Source organism: Chelmon rostratus, chromosome 11 (assembly GCF_017976325.1).
Source record: "Chelmon rostratus isolate fCheRos1 chromosome 11, fCheRos1.pri, whole genome shotgun sequence".
NCBI lineage: Eukaryota > Metazoa > Chordata > Actinopteri > Chaetodontiformes > Chaetodontidae > Chelmon > Chelmon rostratus.
The window spans coordinates 784993-807728 of NC_055668.1; the positions used below are offsets into that span (position 1 = coordinate 784993).

The 22736-nt window shown below is 39.0% G+C and overlaps 1 protein-coding gene across 1 annotated transcript in view; it reads left to right on the forward strand.

Moving 5' to 3' along the window:
* The window catches only part of vps8 (VPS8 subunit of CORVET complex), a 77139-nt gene that overhangs the window by 29502 nt on the left and 24901 nt on the right, over positions 1–22736 (forward strand). Inside the window, exons 15-29 of the mRNA XM_041947489.1 lie at positions 102–176; positions 3060–3095; positions 3272–3362; positions 5614–5660; positions 5769–5858; positions 9236–9282; positions 11325–11547; positions 11697–11786; positions 12340–12391; positions 12508–12550; positions 17316–17388; positions 18751–18870; positions 19154–19225; positions 19645–19764; positions 22564–22620. Coding sequence (XP_041803423.1) covers positions 102–176; positions 3060–3095; positions 3272–3362; positions 5614–5660; positions 5769–5858; positions 9236–9282; positions 11325–11547; positions 11697–11786; positions 12340–12391; positions 12508–12550; positions 17316–17388; positions 18751–18870; positions 19154–19225; positions 19645–19764; positions 22564–22620 — 1236 coding nt within the window. The remainder of the gene's footprint in view (positions 1–101; positions 177–3059; positions 3096–3271; positions 3363–5613; positions 5661–5768; positions 5859–9235; positions 9283–11324; positions 11548–11696; positions 11787–12339; positions 12392–12507; positions 12551–17315; positions 17389–18750; positions 18871–19153; positions 19226–19644; positions 19765–22563; positions 22621–22736) is intronic.

Genomic DNA, 22736 nt, shown 5'->3' on the forward strand with positions numbered 1-22736 from the left:
TGCAGTCATTCTTCAGCTGAGGCTTTGTCAGTTGGAGTTAGACAGTGATAATGAACTTTAAATATATTTTAACTGGACCTCTGTGTGTGTCTGTGTTCCAGGCTTTAGTTGGGGAAAAAGCCTGCTACCAGTCAGTCTCGAGCTACGCCGGACAGATTGTCTATTTGGGAACCAAGGTACAGTGTTATATGTATGCATTTGTTCTATTTGTTGTCTGTGTGTGATCAACAGCTGTGAGCGGCTATCTCTCTTTGTGGAGTTGTCTCTTGTCATACATTGGTCAACATTAATCAGCAACCAATTTTTAAAGATAATTCTGACAATTCTTGCAGCGAGAAAAGCAGTTAACATTGACCCATAATATTAATGTTTTACTGTGACTTGTAGTACACAGTAAAAAGACACCAATGTGATCTTTTAGCCAGAGTCTGTCAGGAAGACCATAATCAGTTTCATCTTAATGCATCCAGTACATAGACGTCTCCAGGATCAATGTAGCCTAGCCTAGCCTAGCTAAAAGATTTGAAGTAGGGATTTCTCGCTGAATCAGTACGGCATTCAGGTATTTTGGCATGCAGATTTTAGTTTTGTTTGCATACTGTATACTACATGCTACATTTTGGCCAAATCAGTATATACTGCTAGTTTAGTAGGTGGTTTAGAATACAGCCTTGGACTTGAACTCATTGGATTTTGGTGATCAAAGTTCAAGGTCACTTAGACCTCATGCCCATTTGATTCTTGTGAACACGATATCTCTGGAATGCCTTGTGGGAATTCCAAACAGTCACTTGGACTGATGGAATGAGATAATTCGATTTTGGTGGTCAAAGGTCACTGTGACCATATGCTAGTTTCACACAAATGTCTCAGGGGTTGGTTGAATACTAATATGGATTTAAAACTGTGGTGCTTGTATAGATCTTCTGTGCTGCCAGGTTGAATAAGTGTGTGAAGCATCCTTGTTTTTGAATTTATCCCTTCTTTGCAGCAGTGCCCATATTTTAAGCACTATAGCCCACCACAAGCTCACTGGTTTTGGTGCCAACCTCCATTTTGCCAAAAAAAAAAGACACCTAGTACCTTTTATTAAATTCCTTTAAGTCTTCACTACATATGGTTGTGGATAGACATGCATGTAAACTGCACTTGACTGGTTTATGGAGGCATGTAACCATGAGGTGGTAAATCTGCTTTTGTTTTGTGTTATATATTGATATGTCATTCATCACACCAGGTTAGTTCAAGGCCATGATGAATTTGTCTCCACTGTCTAGGGTTGATCTGTTCGTAGGATTTAATTTATATAGCTTATATAGAGTGTCAAAAATGTCCTCTCCAAAAAAATTACTGGGGGTATACGAATACCATAGAGATACAGATCTCAGTAACAGGTGTGTTTAGGACCCAAATGCAGTAACCCCAATACACAGAGATAGCCTTTTGCTGATTTATTTAGAATCGGCAGAGACAGAATAGCAGCCACACAGTTCAAAGTTCAGTTTTTAAGTCACTCAATGCTAAGCCCCAAGTGTGCTGAGGGAGTTTACTCTTTACAGTCCATGGGCAGAGACAGAAGACTGATGTGTTTACCGGGGAACAGAAGACAAGGCGTAGTCCAAGGCAAGCAGGTTCGGTAATCAGAGATCAGGCCAAAGTAGAAAGCTGGAGAATCTTGTATCCAACCAAGACTAGAAAAATACTGGCTGGCCAGGTGAACAGGTGAATGAAATGGCAGTATGTAAGAGGCTGAGGACACTGTGACAGCCTAGAGTTCAACATTACTTGTTAAAGTACAAATGTGTAATTTACCCTGTTTTACTTGTGAGATTGCAAAGATCTCCTTTATATCACACCAAGATCCGCCCTGATGTTCTGCCCTTCATCTCATTATATTCTGGAGGACAGTGAGTGAGCAGATAATTTTGACACCAAGTTATTTCCTGTGGGGCAGCAGAACCAAAGATCCTGGTGCCCTGGCACTGCCAAATTTAATTTACTAGTACTGGTCTTGAAATATTTGAGAACTCTTATGGTGGCTTGATAATGCAGCTGATCATTTTAACTCCTGGTTCTCTACTCCCCTCAGCTTCTACAAATTTACCCTCTAATTCAATAGTTATTTACTCTATAAACATTTGGACTTAAGTCACGAAGGGCCTGTGCTCTTCATAGAGCCTGCAAGCTCTCCCCCACTTTAGATAATGACTTAATTTTACCCTCTTACACAGACTCAACCTTCTGGGTTCGGTTTAATAGGGACATAACTACATTTAAAGATCTTTGTATTTTCCAAACAAGGCATTTTATACAGAATCAAAATCTCAAATTCCCTGGTCATCCCCTAAAACTGTCATCCCTTCTTGGCTCTTGATCCACATAAAAAAAGAGCTGCTATCTAATGTTTACCCTATCAGTACCTGTACCATTGAACACCCGGCAAAGGGCCCTGAGGACATCTGTGAACTGGAAAGTGGAACTGTATAGCGGCTGATAACCATTGACAGCATATTTTACGACTAGTCCATTCTTCCTCCATCTGTGCTTGGCAGGCCTCTGGAATGTAAGATTGTACACAGAGTCCAAGAGAACAGAGTACAGAACTAATTCTAATATAATAGGTTTATTTGAAGCTTATGTTGATGAGAAGGATGGAGCTATGGGAGTAAGCTGTGACAGAAGAGAGATTCATTGTCACTAAACAAATAAAAAAGAATCCTCCTGGTCATAGGTGAATTAAGAGTGATTGGGATGGAAGGTCAAGTTTGATTGTATAACTATACAGAGTTTATTTTCTGTTACACACAGTATACATGCTTATTAACCATTCATCTGTAAAACACTTAAAATGCAATGCGATTCTTTGATAGTGGTTACAATATACTGTTAAGTCCTTAAAGTCAATATTTCCTAGTGAATGAATAATCTAAAAAACACCACATAATGAACATAATGAACCGTTTATTACACTACATGCAAAAACTCTTGGATTGGCACTGGTATCAGTAACAGTTTAGAATGAAATACTTACTGATCAGTGGCATTCTCTTGTCTTGCAGTCAGCTCACATTATGGCTCTAAGGAACTGGAGAGAGGTATGTATCATATTGTTTTAAGTAAGTACAAGTAAAAACGTGAATGTGCAACTGTAGTTTCACACAAAACACTTATATTCAAGAATTACAATATTACCCACCCCCACCCCCTGCAGCAATTATGCACTTACAAAGAAACTTGATCAGTGTTTCTCTTTGTCTCTGCTTGTGTCCAGCGCATAGACTGTCTTCTGAAGCAGGAACATTTTGTTGAGGCTCTCTCTCTGGCCTGGTCCTTCCATGAGGGAACTGCTAAGGCTGTGGTTGGTGGGTATACATGGGTGCATATCACAAATCTAGCAGCCTGTAAATCAGTCTTTTCATCACAGTCATGCAGCAGGTGTTTTCCACCAAGTGTGTCATTTCACCTATTAACTAATATTGGTTCGTGTTGATGATGATGTTTGTGGTCCTTTGATTAAGGTCTTTATTGCTGTACTGACTACAGAAAGTATACTGTTCACATTAATCTTAACAGCCAATGTTGGTAGACATTTTAACATTGCCCGTAATAACAGCAGACATACAGGCACATAACACCATCAATAGTGCCATTATTAGCCCGATCACAAAAACAAAACACATGATTGAGAATCCCTGTGACATGCTAAAACATTCTATAATCCCTACGGTGACAATGATCAATCCTATGTAGTAGACTCAGAGGGTCTAAGAATACTAATTAACACAGACCTTGTACTGGACTGAACAGAAATGCATCCATACACTTTAGTACCACATACCATGTAAATGCGTTTAGGGATGGTCAGTGGAGATGGAACAATTGCTTCATCCCAGATTTTCTAACCTTGGTTGGTTCTGAACCTCTAGCACTGGAAAGGTTATTGAACGGCCGCTAGATTTTCCTGTAGCCCCCTACAGAGGTGGTGGGAAAAGAATGTCGTTTGTGCCCTTGTTCTGCACACCTGGCAAATGCATTGTCCTTGTGTTTGGGTGCCCTATCCCTTTGATGTCTGAACAGCAGGCTATGGAGGGGCCTGTTGGAGGTGGCCCTGCTCAGAAGAGGAGCATCAGGCTCTTGAGGCACTCTCAATGCTAGCTGCAGGATGAAGAATGCTGGCATGTCTTGGTTTAGACAAAGGTCCCCAGTGCAAGGTAGCAAACTGTTACCTGACTCTGTTCACTTGCACACTGTCCTCAAAGGCCTGTTGGGGTACAGACGCAAACATCTGGCTTAGGATGACAGGCAACATGCAGAGTGTCTTCCTGCACTGGACTGGACTGGGCAAGCCACACTTGGTGCCAGGCTAAGGTCAAAGGAGTTGCCAAGCTCTCTGGTCATGAAAGCAAATGGGTGGAGCAAAAGTCACTCAATCTTGACGTTGAGGTATCAACTCCAGGAATCTGGAGAATCTGTGATAAAGTCCACATGGAGACACACTTAACCCCCCTCCACTCCACATCCACATCTGAGACGACATACCCCCCACCTCACTCAACAGGAGCCACCCCCCAATTCAACCCCCCCCCTCCAGCGAGCTGGACCAGGCTTTGGTGTGGAAGACGCAGTCATATACCTGCTGCACAGAACTTTTTTACACCTGGAGAACGCTGGGAGAAATGTGAGGACTGTGTTTTTTCACTTCTCCAGTACTTTCAACACAGTCAAGCCATCACTGCTCAGGGGGAAGCTGTTTGTTTGATGTAGTACAGCATGGGGGCTCCGCAGAGTACAGACACAACATAGGCAGCAGTCACCTCCAGATGATACAGCTGTCGTTGGACGTATATCACAGGGGAACAAACTGCTTTCTCAAATGGTGTGAACTGAACCTCCTTCTGCAGGAAGGTGACACAGGCTACACCAGTGAACATCAAGGGACATTGAGATTGTGGGCGAGTGCAAATACCTGGGTGTCCACCTCAATCACAAAGTGGACTGGACTAACAACACAGATATCCTCTACAAGAAACCACAGTTGAATCCATATACTCCTTTGTAGTGTGTATGACACTGTTTAATGACAATAAACAGTATTTAATGACACTGTGGTGGCAATTTTCTACGCAGTGGATTGCTGGGGCTGTGGGAGCTCAGAAGGACAGAAAAACACTTAACAAACTGGTCAGGAGAGCTGGCTCTGTCCTGCACTCCCCTCTGGACAAAATTGAGGAGGTGGGTGAGAGGAGGATGTTAGCCAAGCTAACATCAATCTTGGACAACCCCTCTCACCCCCTGCATGAGACAGTGGGGGCATTAAGCAGCTCAGAAACAGACTGCTGCATCCACAATGTAAAAAGGAATGCTACCACAGGTCCTTCATTCCAGCAGCTGTCAGACTGTTCAACTCCAACATCAAGTCTTATATAGGTTTCACTGAGACTGAACACATTAAACACAGATTCAGTGCGTGTTTTTCAAGAAATTTCAACATGTGCTTCAGCATGTGATTAAGTATGATTAATCAGAGATGTTTGAATAGAAAACTATTAATAGAAACATCAGTTTTTTGACAGATTAAAGATACAAGAATAATGTGTGACATGTTTATTCCAGGTCTGTGTGGAGATCCAGTAAAAAGGAAGGGAGTCGTAGGTGACAAGGTAAGAACAGAAAACCACTGCTTGCTATCTTAAATTTTCGGCCCTGGATAGTGTACAACAACATTCATGTGCTCATTTTTGAAATTGTACCACCCTCTGTGTTTGCAGATGGTAGAGATCTTTTTCCAGTTTGCAGAGCATGCTTTGAAGAAGTGTCCAGAACAAGGCAAGATCCAAGTGATGGAGCAACACTTCCACGTAAGCTGACACACCTTAAAAAGCACACCTTACATTGTCCAGTCTGCCATAGAGTCAGCACAGTAACAGAATATGAACTGAGCGAATGCAGTTGAAGTCTAGAGAAAATAAAATGCAGACATTTGACTGACATTAAACCATCATGGTTGACAATGGAGTTCTCCAAACAATCCAGCATTGTGAATTAAGTCGTTCAACATTGTGATAAATACACTCTCATCTTTTTGAGAATGAGATGAAATCATGAATATAAATATCATGCCTGTATATTTCATATGGAACTTGAGTCATGACACCTTAAGAACCACAGGTGCAGTAATGCATAAGTGTACTTGAATGATGCTCTGTCACTCTTTTCTCCAAGTGAGGAAATAGTGTATCCGTAGTTTGCATAAACCAATGTTAGTATTCAATTGTATCTATTCATATTGAACCCAATCACAACAAAAGTTGTCTCAGGAACCTTTCTGTATAGAGCAGGTCTAAAACATATTCTTTAATGTACAGAGACCCAACATTCCCCCCATGAGCATCCAGGTGCAGCCACAAAGGATGAGAAAAGCAGCCTCCAGCTCAGAAACGGGACATGAATGTGTAGAAATGGAGAGGAGCTCATTGTATCATGGGAAGTCCCCAGGCAGGCTTGGCCTATTGCAGCATAACTAGTAGCTGGTCCAAAGCAAGCCTGAACCAGCCCTAACTGTAAGCTTTACCAGCAAGTAAAGTTTCAAGCCTCCTCTTAAATGTAGAGAGTGTATCTGCCCCCTAGACTAAGACTGGAAGATGGTTCCCCATTAGAGGAGCTTGATACTGGAAGGTTCTGTCTCCCATTCTGCTTTTGGAGACTTTAGGAACCACAAGTAAGCCTGCATTCTCGGATTGCAGTGTTCTTTTTGGATAATAGGGTGCTATGACCTCTTAAAGATATGATGCTGCCTGACCATGTAGGGCTTTATAGGTAAGAAGAAGGATTTTAAATTCTATTCTCTGAAGATAAGCTTTAATCAAATCAAATTTGTTTTACATGGGAGTTAAAGGACATATACTCATCCTGGTCAAAGATAATGGAAAGTACCCTTAATACTACTGTAAGGAGTAAGTGTCCTTGGACAGGTTACTGAACCCTAAAGTGCTCCATTAGCTGTGCCATTGCACATTCCACCCACCAACCCCACACTATTTTAGTCATCATTATGTTTTGAACACATATATAATTGAGTGGATATCAAGTAAATATCTTCCACAATACTTTGTTTTTACTGTGATCATCCACACTTATGCTGCTGGTTTTATCACCTGCGACTGATGCACTGTCTCACGAGCGACGACTGTAAGGACTGAATTAACCAAGAAACAACCTTGCTAGATAGAAGCTGGCCATGTCATTTAGTTGAGCAAACTACCATTCATTGTAATCAGGTATACCTATTCGTTGTAATTAAGTGTCACTCACTTTAACCCTCCTGTTATGTTCGTTTCTCAGGAACAGCAATGATGTTTCTGGGTCTATTTGATCTGGGCATGTTTAATTATTCAAAAGTGTCAGAAACCAAAAAATCCAATAAACATTGTTTATATTTCATTATTAACTCAAATACTAACCATTTCAATCAATATTTAGTGCAATGGTGTTCTTTAGCTCTCACAGATCATGGTTCAATGAGGATAAATCACTAGTTTTTCATTGCAATGCATGTTAAAACTTTTAATACATTGGAATGACCTACATATAAAATACAATAGTTTTACTTGACATTGATTTTTTTTTATTTATTTCATTTTATTTTACATTTTGAAATGTTTTCTTTTTATGGAGGGATGCTATGAATTAACACAAGACACCTCTTTTTTACATGGTCAAGTTGACCTGCTGACATAAAATCAAGACAAATGAGTCATGAGGATTTGTTTTTGAACCACAAAAAATGCATGTTCAATGCATAGCTACATCAAGTGCTGCCCAGATTTGTGTGCTGTATTTAGCTGGTTTGGAAGGCATATATTGCCTAAATGTGCAGCGACCTCTGAATGCCATTAGCCTTTCATCTACTGTGACATTAGGGCCTGGGTTATAGAGTAGTGGAAGTTGCTCTACCTACTTTTCCGACACTGTCCTAATAGCTGCCAGCTTGTCTCTGTCCCGTCTGACAACCTTGTCTCTCGATTATTAAATCAGATTACTCTGGAGAAAATATGAAAAGTCTCCAGAGTCATTTTGGCACGAAATATAGCCCTGCCTGTCTTTGCATCCCACAGACTGGCTGTTGATTCATCTCTTGACATATAGATCCCAGCCAAGATTAGGACCCCCAACTATGCATGTAAATGCCTTTCATCCAGCTCCTCCCACTTCTCCCCCAGAACACACCTTCCTTCCAGATTAGTCATTTCGAAAATGATTTTCTATTTTGATGACTCGATGTCTGTCCCACGAATCACTGCCATCCTAGTGAGCCCTCACAGTTTTGCGTGACGTATATTTGGGGATGAAGACCATTGTATTTCACCATTTTTTGATGTCAGTGTCTTGCTTGGAGGAATATGAATAGCAGTTTCCTCATTTGGTTCATAATCAGAATCATTTGACTCAGAATTGACCTTAAGATGGTCTTCACGTTGTCCTCTATTTCACCATCATGATCAAAGATGAGTTCCGGACCCTTTCAGGGTGTTTACTTCTGCTGCTCATTTTCTAAAGCTCTGACAGAGAGTATATCATATGTAGCTGCAGAGCGTAATGTTGGTAGGACTCCTTTGCAGAGAATCTTTATATGTTTTTCCAACTCAGTGTGGGTGGAGTTTGCACACAGGAACAGAACAAGTTCCTGTCAAAAATCATAACAACACCTAGATTCTCACACTTTACAGATGAGACTAAACTAAAAGTTTTGTGTGTGTCCGTGCATGCGTGCATGCGTGCGTGTGTGCGTGTGTGTGTGTTTGGGATGAAATATGTCTCACAGTTGCAAAGAAACAAATATTATATGACACTTCTTCAGTCAAATCGACCCGAACAGTATCTATAAATATATACCAATGAACAACATTAACTGCAGTTAATTTGAGGTAAATGTAGACCAACTGACACCTGGTTATGGCCAAACAAGGTGCCCCAAGTAGACACAGTTATTTTAGTTAGGGATCATAAGCCAAAAAAGTTGGAAGCCACCGTTTTATTGCATTGCATTTTATATCCTTATGACGTCAGACAAAAAAAGCTTTGTTTTTTTTCTCCCCTCGAATCTGTTTACATGATTAATTGAAAAACAGTAAGTCAAAAAGTCAGTATCTCTCTCTTTCTCTCTCTCTCTCTGGTGTGTCCTCCAGTCCACAAGTCTTACCCATTCTTTCTCTCTCTGGTGTGTTCATGTGTTCAGGATGTGGTTCCAGTCCTGGTGGATTACTGCCTGCTGCTACAGAGGGTGTAAGTATTCATAGGTACATAAATGCAAACACACAGCAAAGAAAGAAAGAATGGGTAAGACTTGTGGACTGGAGGGAAGCTTTGCATGAAGTCAAGTCAGTTTTATATATAAATCCCAGCATCACAAATCACAGTTTGACTCAAGGGGTTTCAAATCTGTACAGCATACCACACCCTCTGGTCTCAGACCCTCGATTCAGATAAGGAAAAACTCCCTGCAAAAAAAGGAAAGAAACCTAAGTAAGAGTTTTCAGTGGCAGGATCTGTCAGACAGGCAATAGAGATGTGTAGAGAATAGATCAACTAAAGAATCCCAATATATACAAATTTTAATAAGAAGAAATACAGATATATATATATATATATATATATACACACACATGCATATATATATATGTGTGTGTGTGTGTATATATATACACACACACACACACACATATATACACATATATACTTATTTATATATATGTAGAGAGATAGATAGATAGATAGATAGATAGATAGATAGATAGATAGATAGATAGATAGATAGATAGATAGATAGATAGTAAAACATAAATGGATCCAGGAGGATATTGTGCATATTGTCCTGATTGTCACTGGATAGGTAGAACCTGAGCCACATGGCCTTCTCTCCACCATGGAGACCTGGAAGGAGGACAAGCCCCACAAACATGGAAGAGGCAGCACAGCAATTACACTTATAGGAGAGACAGACAAACACACGGAGGGAGATACAGAGAGAGGGAGAAAAGAGGAGAGACTGAATCTCCTGGAGGACTCTGATCCAGATCCAAACATCTGGATGAGGCACCAGCTGCTACAAGGACAGCTAATGTTCCAGCACAGTGAAGCCTGAGTGAAAAAAGAGGAGAAGGAGGAGCAAACAAGAGAGACAGAGAGAGGGGGAAGGGAGATAGAGAGAGGGAGAAGAGAGAGAAAGAGAGATGCACACAGCTTGGCAGCTTGTGGGAACCAAAAACAAACACAATTAAAAATTCAGTGGTTATCAGAAAAGTTAAAATATGGACCATAAGTCCAAAAGTTAATCGATTGAGACTGAGCCTTCAAATTAGTGCTAACAAGTGCAAGGCCTGAGATATCAAAGGATTAGCACTTTTTAAAAGTTATGGCGATAAGCTGAAAAGTTTTTAGTTTAGATCTAGCTTAGGAAGAGGCCCTGCAGCCATCTGATTTCTTTTTAACTCTGGGGACAGACAGGAGCCCTGTATTCCTATAGCATAGAATATGGGGTGGGATATAACGTTGAGGGAAATCAGACAGGTATGAAGGGGTGTGCAAATCATCCGAAGCACCTTAAAGTTTCATCTTACATGGGTAAGGAGCCAATATAGTGAAGCTAGAATTTGTGTAATATGGTCAGATTCTCTGGTTTTAGTTAAGAATTCTGAAACATTTAATGACTTTTATTGCGAACACAAGGCAAACCAGTCAGCAAAACATGACAACAGTAATCAAATCTGAATGAAACAAAGGTGAGACTCTTAGTGATTCTTGGTGATTTCTGTGCTGATCAAACTGACACAAAGATTTTTAGCTGTTAAAAGGAATCACAAACTTGTCGAGAGTTACTGTTATTTGATCAAATTGGTTTCTTTGTCAATGAGGGCCAAAGATAAGAGCAACAATTTACGTGACATTCAGTTTTTCAATGTGGATAAACAGGCCTCTAAATGAATACTAATGAACATGATCACCTGCCTTTGTAGCCACACAAAGCTGAGTATTATCAGCATAGCAGTGGAAATGTATTTCTGTATACAATTTGGCCAAGATGTGAAATATACATACTGACATAATTATATAAACAGCAAATTTTCAGCAGCTGATTGTTTGATTGCAGATTCAGTGGAATGTAAACAAGAACAGCTGATTTGTTCTATATGTAGGGATGTTCAATTTAGCTGAAACCATCTGACTTTCGAAGAAGCATTCTAAATTACATTTTAGGACAGTAATAACAGTGTGTGTGTGTGTGTGTGTGTGTGTGTGTGTGTGTGTGTACATGCACGTACATGCAGTGACCTGCTGTTCAACCAGCTGTATACTCGGCTGGTGGAGAATACGGTTGCTAAGGGTGTCTTTCTGGAGTCATTGGAGTCATACATAGTTGCGGACCGCCTTGGTCACCTCACCACGCCCATCATGAGGGACCTCCTGGCCCATTACCATGACAATGGTATGATGGACAGCCTGGAGAGATGCATAGTCCATCTGGATGTCACCAGCCTGGACATACAGCAGGTGTGTACTGTGTATAGCAAATACTGTATTGTAAGTAAATAATGCTGACAACAGCAATCAGCAGCAATCAGACAAAACAAGTTACAAGAAATTTGGATACTACTGACACTAAAACTTGTGTGTGTGTGTGTGGGTGTGCGTGTGTGTAGGTGGTTCAAGTGTGTTGGGAGAACCAACTCTATGACGCAATGATCTACGTTTTCAACAGTGGCATGAATGACTACATTACACCTATGGAGGTAATAGGTTGTTTCATCATGTTCATGTTGTCAGACTTGATGCAAATATTTAGCATAATTATGTGCCCTAATCAAAAGGATGACTTTAATTTTCGTAGTACTTAAGTGGTCATATGTGGCAATAAGTATAAACCTTTTGACTTTTTCAGACTTATTTTGCTGGGATGAACTATTTGGGGCCCTCAGTTTAGGTCCAGTTAAATACAATTCCTATAAAAGATTTTTTGAAGCAAAGGTCGAGGCTGCAGATATAATGAGTTGAAGGGTTTGTGGTTTAATCCGAGTTCCCTCTTTTGTCTGGCCTTTATGAAATGTTTTGTTTAAATTGTGCTTTTCTTGCCAGGATAAGGGGTTATGAGAGTTTAGGTCCATTTGGAAAGGTTCCATAATCAGCTTTATGTGCTAGAAAATCTTCACATGCTGTCTAATGAAGAATGTGGTTTGTTGCCTTTAGGTTCAGTTAGAAGTTCAGAAACCGCTCCCATTCTGCTTTTTGATTGCTGATAGAAAATGCTCACATGTTCCCTCTATGTTGTCTGAATATATGTTTCAGAAACTCTTTGCAGTGATTGGCCCACCACTGAGGGAGGGGAGGAGTCTAACAGGTAAGGCTGGAAACCACACCCCCAGATTTCATAACACCCAACTATTATAACTTTCTCAATTATGCACATAGTTTGAAAAGCATATTGAAGTCTTTGCTCTTTTTCCCTTTGGGCAGATGGGGAAGTGGTGATGGGAAATAAACTTCTGGTGTACATAAGGTAAGTTCACACAGATTTCAATTTATACCTCAGTCCGTTAGTTCATGCAGCTACATTATGGCCGAAAGTTTGGAAACTGCCTGTAGATGCTACTGCTGTTCACTGTCAATGCAGGCTCCACAAGTACTAAGAAAAATGCATAATTATTACAAAAATGTCACAGTTTTTATGCAGAGAATAGGTGTGACAGTTGGTCAGACCGTAATAAAACAATAATAAAACAGTGGAAAATAAATCAGGAAATAAAGCTCAATTCTGTAAACAATGCAGACACAGTCGAACTGGTGTAGAATGAAAATAAATTCTCATTATAAAATATCTCTAAAATATTGAACAAATGTATAAATCTGCACAAAAAATGAAAAATATTACGGAAATTCCTTAAAATTACCAAACTTAAATGAAGGCTGTTGTCATACAGTATTATTAAATTCACAGGATTCTCAAGTTCATCCACAAGAACAGATTTCTGGATATAAAACACAGAAAACAAACATAAAATTCAATTTTTAGGCTTTTATTATGTGATTACACAATCAGCTCATTTACAAGAAATTCCTGTTCAATGTTGGTTTTATACTTTTGTTAAATCATCATGTTAAACATCATGTTATAATAGCTAAAAGAAATGTCAAATTATTAGTTAATACATAACATAAAGTAGTTACAAGTGACTCTCCAAGATATCTATAAGCTTTGTCTATTAATATATGGGGTTAAGTTTAAAGATTATTTCGTAGTAATTGAATGCAACATCCAGTACATCTACAGACTTTTTCCCATTAGTGCATGGAGTTTTGAATGTACAAAAAACAAGTGTCAAAGAGCCTCTGCATCAACTACTCTTGCATTTAATCCATATCTACATTTTTCTGTTGACCTTTTCAGAGTGTTGTCCAATCCATTCATTGCAGATCCCCATTTGAGATGTATTAGATTTCATCATGTATAATAACCAGAATGTATCATAAAATTTACTTGTACTGTTTTCTTTAGAAAGAAATTAGCTAATTATAGTATTATCAGTAAACCTTACAGAATGAATAAACATGTAACCAGCCATATGAAATAATTATAATGTAGGTCTGACATTGATGACACAGTAAGAGCTCAAACAGAATACCTAATATGTCTTTATTTATTTTCTCATTCAGATTACTTATACAGACATCATTGGAAGCAGTTTTGCCTTGCATGTTGCATAAAAGCAAAAGGAGAACTAAGCCAATTTAGGAATTCATACATTATTCCTATGGTCTAAGATGGTTTAAAAATTTGAGTGAACATGAACAACACTCAACCAAAAGTGCAAAGACTTAGATTTGTGTGTCATAACGTACCTACTGCATAGGCAATTGCATAAATTCCTTGCAAATTAAGCATGGTATTCTATGGGATTAAGATTAGATGATACTTATTATTATTATACGATGTTTATATTATATGATATGATACGATGCTCCCTCTGCAGTCTGGTTTATGCAGTTAGCTCTTCCATCTTGTTATCTCACAATCTCATGTTCAGCATAATTAGAGACGGTATGGAGGGTTTGTACCTTCTTTTCTCGTCACGGCATTTCACTCCATCTCTGAATCCCCTTCTCCATCCCCTTATTTCTGTGGGGATCTCCGGTCTTTCCACTGGGAGTACTTTTGTATTGCACAGTGCCAACAGCTGTTCCAGAGTGTAACCAATACAGCCGTTGCTGAATGGATCTCCCTATGTTGTTTTAAACAGGCCAAAAAAAGTAGAAAGCAAATCACTCGTCTCACTAGTTGTACATCCCTGAGTACACACGATCTACTGAGAGTAGTGATGGAAAAAATTCGAGAAAAGCGCAAATTAACACTAAAACAAAGAAAAACGGTTGGAGCTGCTAAAAGTCACGTTATCGTGTTAACGTCAATCATCCACTCAAACAAAATGGTCACAAACCTACATCTCTCACCCTCAAGCTAAGAGGTGATTAACATCCCGTCCACATAAATACTCCTCTTCAGAATAGACAGAATAATATCACGGACAAAACGCTGACCATACCCTTAGTAAAATGGGAACAAGACCTAGCCGTCACAATTTTTTTTGTTGTTGTTCTCTACCTTTGCTGTTCTCTACCTCTGCTGCTATTTGTTTTTTCTTCCCACTGTCTTCAATGCTGCTGTAGTGCCCAAATTTCCCAGACTGGGGCTAAATAAAGTTTTATCTTATCTTATCTTGTCTGAAGATGAGGAAAGTGTCCAGCGTCCCACTTGGGCTGGTGGAAAAAGGCATAGAAATTCAGCATTTTTTTTTTTATTTATGTATTTCTTGAAGAATATGGACACATCAGTAACACATGCAGGTCCAATCTATAAATTATTGTGAATTTCAGATTTTGTTAGTTTCTTTTAAAATGTAGATTTCCATATCTATTGTTATAAAGCCACATGGATGCTTGTTATTGTTTAATATTTAAATCAGTTCATTAATAAAACAAACAGGACTATTTTTGATCCCCAGACTCTAGTGAAGATGAGCTGTCAGTTCATCTTTGCACCCTAAAACACATATGATAGCAGGATGGACAATTGCCATCACGTCACAAATATTGCTGTATTGTAGTATTGTTATTTTCATCTTCACTCATTCACTTTAGACACTGACACATACAACACAATATTACAATCATACTTCCCAACATTCCCATTTTTCCCAGGTTTCTCCTGTATTTCAAGGCCATTTCCCAGTGCCCTCCCGTTTTGTCATTTATCCCAGGAAACTAACCCTAACCCCAGTTTCCCATTTTATTGATTTTAAAACTACAACCTTTATTTTGTGGTTAATAGAGGCAATTTACTGTATTTCTAAGGCATTTACACATAATGTTGGAAAAAAATGCATTAAATTTCTGTGAAATTGAATGTTTTTTACTCCTTTTGGCTGTAACTGTTGCTAAGAAAACAATCCTCATGAACCAGAACACCCTACATACTATACACTGGAAAATATTACTTCTAGATAACAGTCTTTTTAATTTTCTTGTCTGATTACCAAACATAGTTTAAATACACTTATATCTGCACCTACGATTCCAAAAAAGTTGGGATGCTTTGTAAAGCACAACGTAAAATTGAGGTTCTGTTTTATTTATTCTGTTTTTTATGTTTAACATAGCATCTTAGCTTTCTTGGAAAACGTTTTTTTTTTGTGTGTTAATATTATTAATATTACTATAGCATACATTTTTTTGTTCTTTAATTACCTCCCACTGCAAGGATAAAACATATGCATGTGAGTTGTGTGATTTTTTTTTTTTGATTGCACACGCATACATCTACATCTACAGTAACATCCATATATATCATTACATCTACATGCACACGACAAACACAAATACACATGCAAATACAGCCGCAGTGCATAAAAAATGAATTCCTATTATCACTGATGATTCTGTTCTTGTGTTTTTGTATGTGTGTGTCTGTTAAAATATATCATTATACAGTTGATGGTGGTGGTTTTACTGGTGTAGATAGCAGTAATTGTTGATAACATTATTATTGTTATTATTAAGATTAAATTGTTATTGTTTCTAATAGTTTATTATTAGCGTGTGCACACAGCGAGAGGCAGACCAGCTAGAGCTTCAGTGCAAGTCCAGCAAAATTAAAATAGGTTGCACAACTCTGAAATTGAGAAGGTGTGTTTGTCAAAGAGAATGGGTTGCTTCTTTAGAGGGAGGCATTCTAGATTTCAAAACTGGGCCCTTTCTGTAGACTCTACTGGATTATATATATTCTCAAATAACAGGATTTCTGTGAGAACAATTGGAAGTTCCTCAGATGGATATGTGGAGTTGAATCATAGATTGATTTTGACATTAGTTAGGGTTAGTTGTAAAGTGATTAAGGTGATTTAAATACATTGTCTTTTGAAAAAATAATTGTAATAAATAGGTTGAAAAAATACGTTATTCATTTCCTGTACAAAAAAAAATAATTGACATACATCCCCTTTACTTACTGATGAGTTAAGATCTGTGACTGTAGATAAAGATAAATGATGTGTCTCCACTTCCTCCCACTGCACACACAAGAATCCAAAATTTCCTAGATACAGGTGCTGTAATTTTGTGCTGGTACCTTGGAGCGTGAGTCTGTGCACTAGTGGTTAGGGGATGGAACCACAGTGTTGAGGGTTTGGGTTACAGTCAGTCATGATGTTACACACCCATTTTATACCTTAGAATAAGTAATAAAAACAGATGTCACAGAAAATGAACACTTGAACATACATGAGTGTGATACGAACTGCATAAAATGACAGAAATCAGCTTTAGGAAAAATTTGACTAGTACATAGGTTGGCCTGTGTCCAATCTGCAAACATGGAGCGGGTGGGATTTATGACCGATGCTGCTGCCATCCACCAGGTAGCGATCAAGATGTCTTGGCTGTCATGTCATTCTTCTTAATATACAGTCATTGTTAGGATATATTATGAAAAGTCTATTGTGCTGTTATACTTTGAATTTATGGTTATAAATAATTTCTTTCTTTTTGATATGTTTTTGTTTCTTTTGTTATTATTATTATTATGCAACTTACCAACAACTTCCAGAAAATGAACTTCGAATCTGTCTATCTACTAATGTATGTATTTGACAGTTGAAATCCTAAATACTGTACATATATAAAAGTGTGTGTGTGTGTGTGTGTGTGTGTGTGTGTGTGTGTGTGTGTGTGTGTGTGTGTGCGTGCGTGCGTGCATGGGTTTGTTGGTATAGCTGCTGTCTTGCAGGAAGAGCATATCCACTAGGAGACATCCCTGAAGACCTTGTGGTTCAAGTTAAGAACCAGGTATGTAGTCACGGTCTGTTTGACAAACATGGGATGTGGGTGTGTTTGTTTTCTCCCGTATTCATATTACTGGAAGGCTATGCAGTATATATTAGGAAATTTGCCAAACTGATTCTATTTCACTGGCTCTGTTTTTGCAGAGGACCACTTGCGTTTTGTTTGTGGTGATAATTAAAGCTGTAAAAGTTTGTATTCCAGAGTTCAGCATGGAAGTGGGACATGATTGTGGCTTTATTTAACTCTCAGAGCTAATTAATGATTGAAAATAGTGACAACAATGTTGTATATGAACAACAATTTGATTGCTAGTAGCTGCCACAACCCTCCTAGGTTTTATTTGAGACAATCAACTCATTGGTTGGGCCTTCTCCTAGTCAGCATTTACAAGTATCCACTGGGATTTATGAGCAGTTTCTCCATGATTTCATAAATAAAACAGCTAAAAATAAACTTCATGTCACACCTGTCTCCAGAAATCTTCTCCTCTGTATTGAACCTCTGCCAGTATGTCTCACTTGAAGCTAATTTCAATCAAAAAAGAAAGAAAAATCTTAGTAATTAAAAAAAAAAAGGAAACACAATATCATAAAGCCCTTTGGTGGACGAGGCCCCAGGCAGTTGCCTATGCCATTCGGTCAAACTGCTTATGATGGCACATTCCTGAAGGGTTGATTGGCATTTCTCCTCCCGTCGACTGCTTGCCGAGCTTGGTCAACATTTTGTATTGACTACCCTACAGAAGAGAGAGAGGCTGCATTCAAAACTGCTGTACAATATACTACTACTCTATCAACCAGCCAGTCAGCAATGTAATTTCATCACTACATTAACTTTGACATGATTATATCATTGAGACAGGAAATCAACAATGTAGATTTCAAATATTGGCAGTTTTACGAACATTGGTGAAACATTTTACACATTCTAGAACAGTGTAATTGAAATTTTTGCAAACCTAAAATTAGCTCAGCTTATAGTTAGTGATGTGTAGTTACAGCCTCCTGTTCTACAAGAAGAGTGAGCCTAATCATCCCACACAGTAAGGTAACAGCTTTTTAACTAAAGAGAACAAGTGCTGCTGTTGTATCATCTAATACCCTATTTGACTGTTGTTGACTGTTTCTATGCAGCCAATTACTTATTAACTCAGTTTGTCACAGTTGTTGAACTTGATAAGCAATGCTGGGGGCATGTGTTGAGGGGTGAGAGGGTGCAGATCAGGGATAACAACAGTGTTTTGTCATCTGAAGAAATGTAACTGTAGGAATTACAACCGAGCTTTTCTGTACAGTATATTAGTGGGCTAAGGCTGTGTGTGTGTGTGTGTGTGTGTGTGTGTGTGTGTGCGCGCTTGTCTGTCAGGTCTTTGAGTTTCTTATCCGTCTCCATTCAGCCGACTCGTCAGAGGAGGAGGAGGTTTTCCCATTTATTCGTACACTCCTACATTTTGACACGCGGGAGTTCCTCAATGTCCTTGCCATGGTGAGATTTCTTCATATCATATTCACTCTTGTCATGCTGGTAAATTATTTGTTGCATTTTAAACAACATGTGCAGTGGAATACAAGGTGCCATACCCTTTAGGTAGTGCTCGTTTGCAGAAATGTACATTTTGAATTGTTTGAATTAAAATTGGATGGCACACTACCTGCAGTATCAATCTTGTTTTTGTTTCACCTGGCCACTATGAGGCTGTGCTTTCATTTCCTGTCTTCTTTCAAAGTTTTTTTCTGTCATTTAAGAATTAGTGTTTACTTCATTCTAGACATTTGAAGACTTTAAGAATGACAAGCAGGCCCTTGAGTACCAGCAGAGGATAGTGGACATCTTACTTCAGGTAAAATCACAAAAAATAATTCCATGTGTTGTTGCATTTGTTTCACATTATTTTTGATGGTAATGACACCATGAAGCATAAAGATAGGCTCAGTAATCTTGTGCTTTTTTTGAAACAAACATAGTGATATTGCAAAACCATTTCCAGAACAAATCTTCACTTGTGGTCTGTGACAGCAAATCAGACAAACAACTGGAACCAAACACAAAATACAGTGGTGATCTTAGGTACCCGGAGCATTAAAGTCATTTTTTTCAATTGCACAATATTCCTGTATTTTTCAAACCCAACAATAGAGACAACAGTAGCAGAGCCATTTTGTGTCCGTTGCCCTGGACAGAAAATACTAATAAGGTGCAATTGAAGTATAATTAGCTAATTTTGTATTTATTATTTCCTCTGTCTTCCGCGTTACCTAGGTGATGGTGGACAACCCAGACTTTACTCCTTCGCAGGTGGGCGGGCTCTTCACCTTTTTGGCTCGTCAGTTGGCCAAGCCAGACAACACACTTTTTGTGAACAGAAAGCTCTTTGATCAGGTAACCAATCAGATCCTCCCAATACCTCAAGTATTTCATTAAAGATCATATCCTCATAGCTAAAGGCACAGGTTATTGTATGGCTGCAAGGGCCAGCGAAATAGATACAAATACATGAACATTAGTTAAAAACAATGCAGAGATATGTGCTGACTGAGAGATTTATCTCTTATGGCAAACACAAGCAGAAAGAGTAGTTTTTGTGGCTGCTTGGTGGAGGCACACATACAAACCTCTGCAATCACAAAAAAGAGTTTCATGCCTTTTCACAACCCTGTTTCCAAAAAGGTTCGGACACTGTGTAAAATGTAAATAGAAACAGGATGTGATGATTTGCAAAACATTGAAACCCCATATTTAATTGAAAACATCACAAAGCCCACAGATCAAATGCTGAAAATGAGAAATTTCATTGTTTTTGAAAGTCATGTTTTCAATGGGCGACAAGTCGGGACAGCAGCCAGGATAGTTTAGCACCCAGACTCTTTTACTATGGATAATACATGCAGTAATGTAATATGTGCAGAATGTGGTTTGGCATTGTCTTGCTGTAATAAGCTAGGCCTTGAAGAAGACATTGTCTACTTGGCAGCATATGTTGCTCCAAAACCTGTATATATGATTTAGCATTAAAGGTGAATGCTGCATTTAGTGTACATACATGCGCAGATTAGCCATACCATGTGCACTAATGAACCCCCATACTGGACCTGGTTTATATATACGGTTTCCTCTTTGCATGATAGATGTCAGCTTGCATTTGTGGATGCAGCGATGAACATTAGCTGCGTTTCCATTACAGTTGTTCGCAAAATAAAAGCGATATTTCTGAAATTTCGGCAAAGTTAGAATGCGACTTGCAGATGTTTCCATTGAACAGTGTTTTGCCAACCATCCGAAATTCTCGTAAGTTCTCAGGCGTCCCGCGAGATGTGTGTGTAATTATAATTAAATAGCACATGCATGCTCCTGGCCTTGTAGGATTGCGCATACTCCAATGCACAAATGCATCACATCATCACTTTGTTATTACGCGAGGCTCGCTCTGACAGCGTCAGCTCGCGCTGGCGGAGCAGCAGCAGAAATAGGACTGTGAATTACTGAAGTGTCCTTTGAACATATTTTCTATCAGCAATTATGTGTAAATATTAAAGTTAATGGCGTGCACGCGTGTCTCCCACATAGCTGAGGTGCACACACTCATCACAAGTTCATCTCACGATTAATGAAAACGGAATGATTAGATTTTGCAAAGTGACACAGGACGAGATCACAGCTGTCAGATTGTCTTTAACAGATCAGCCAGCGTGACAGCTGGAACAGCTGTAGTGTTTTTGTCTGCTACTTATTGAGATCCAGAAAACATCCAAAATACACTACAAAATTGACATGATACGGGGAGTCCGCTGACCTTGGAAACGTGTAAATGCGAAAAAAGTGTTTCCATTACACTTTTGCGATACACCTAAATATCGACACGTCTGAAAAACCACCTCATGAGAGCGTGTTTTAGCGATATTTGAGAGGATTTTCGAAATTTAGGTGTTTCCATTACCGTTTTTTAATTGCGATATTTAGGATTTGTGCATTTCTAGGGGCAATGGAAACGCAGCTTGTGTTCACAGACAATGGTTTTTGAGCCTATGCAGTGATGTCAACCACAGAATTGTGTCTGCCTGAAGATCACTGTCAGGCCGGGACTCAGATCAGGACTCAGACGCAGAGATTTACTCACACAGTTCTTTATTGTTCAACCCAAGAACCACTTCGCTGAGTGTTAAACAAACAGGCTATGAAATTAGTCTAGGCAAAATGCTATCATGATGAAATATCTATATAATAAGAAAACAACAAAGAAACAGGAAACGATTAACAAAGAGGAAAAACACTAACTCTCTATGGCTATGAAATTTAAGAAACAAAAGACACTCCCGAAGGAGGAAAACACAAAGGGCTATGAAAACGGAAATTATTTAATGGAGCTAGATAAGAAAAACTACAAAGTCAAAATACACTCCTAAATAATGGAGGAACAAGAATCTAAATTACAAAATTAATCCAACAGAAAATCACTCAATAAAGAGGAAAACAATTCGGCTATGATCTAAGCTATGAAAAGAAACCAGAAACTAGATTATCAAAATTACAAACAAAAAACACTCACAAAGAGGAAACAAGAGCTTACGAACAAGGCTGTGGCTGTGGCAAGGACAAGGGAGAAGACAGGCTCGGGTGAATCGCAGACGGACAAAGACACACTGGCACAAGACAAGGGAGACGCAGACATCAATTAAGGACATCAACTTGGACAATTTATTGCTTGTATCAACAGCCTCCCCAGTGCTGACAGTTTTGCTACCCCAGATGAACTGCTCTCCCACTCCAACAACTGCCTCCATAACCTTCTATATAATCTTGCTCAACTCAAAACCAGATCTGTCTCATTTACTCTCACTGCACCTTGGTTCACTCCCACTCTTAGACAGTTAACAGCAAAAGGACGTCAGCTTGAAAGACCCTACAGGAAAACTTGTCTCACTGTGCAGAAAGACATACATTCTACCCATATTCTCCACTACAAAGACTGCATTTCTAAAGCCAAATCCATCTACTACTCTGGTGTGAAGGAACCCCCAAGGCCCTCTTCTCCCTCCTTACATATATTACAAATCCACCGTACTCACTTCCTCCTCACCTGTACTCCTCTGATTTCTGTAACACTATGATATCATACTTCTCTTCAAAAATAGCCAACCTGCCAGCCAGCTCAACTCTTGTTTGCTCTTACTGTCTTATCAGGTTCTGGAGTTCCTGTGTTGCCCAGATGATGACTCCCGACACACTGAGAGGCAGCAGGTTGGGTTTTCTCTCTCTCTCTCTCCCTCTCTCTCTCTCTCTCTCCCTCTCTCTCTCTCTCTCTCTCTCTCTCTCTCTCTCTCTATATATATATATATATATATATATATATATAT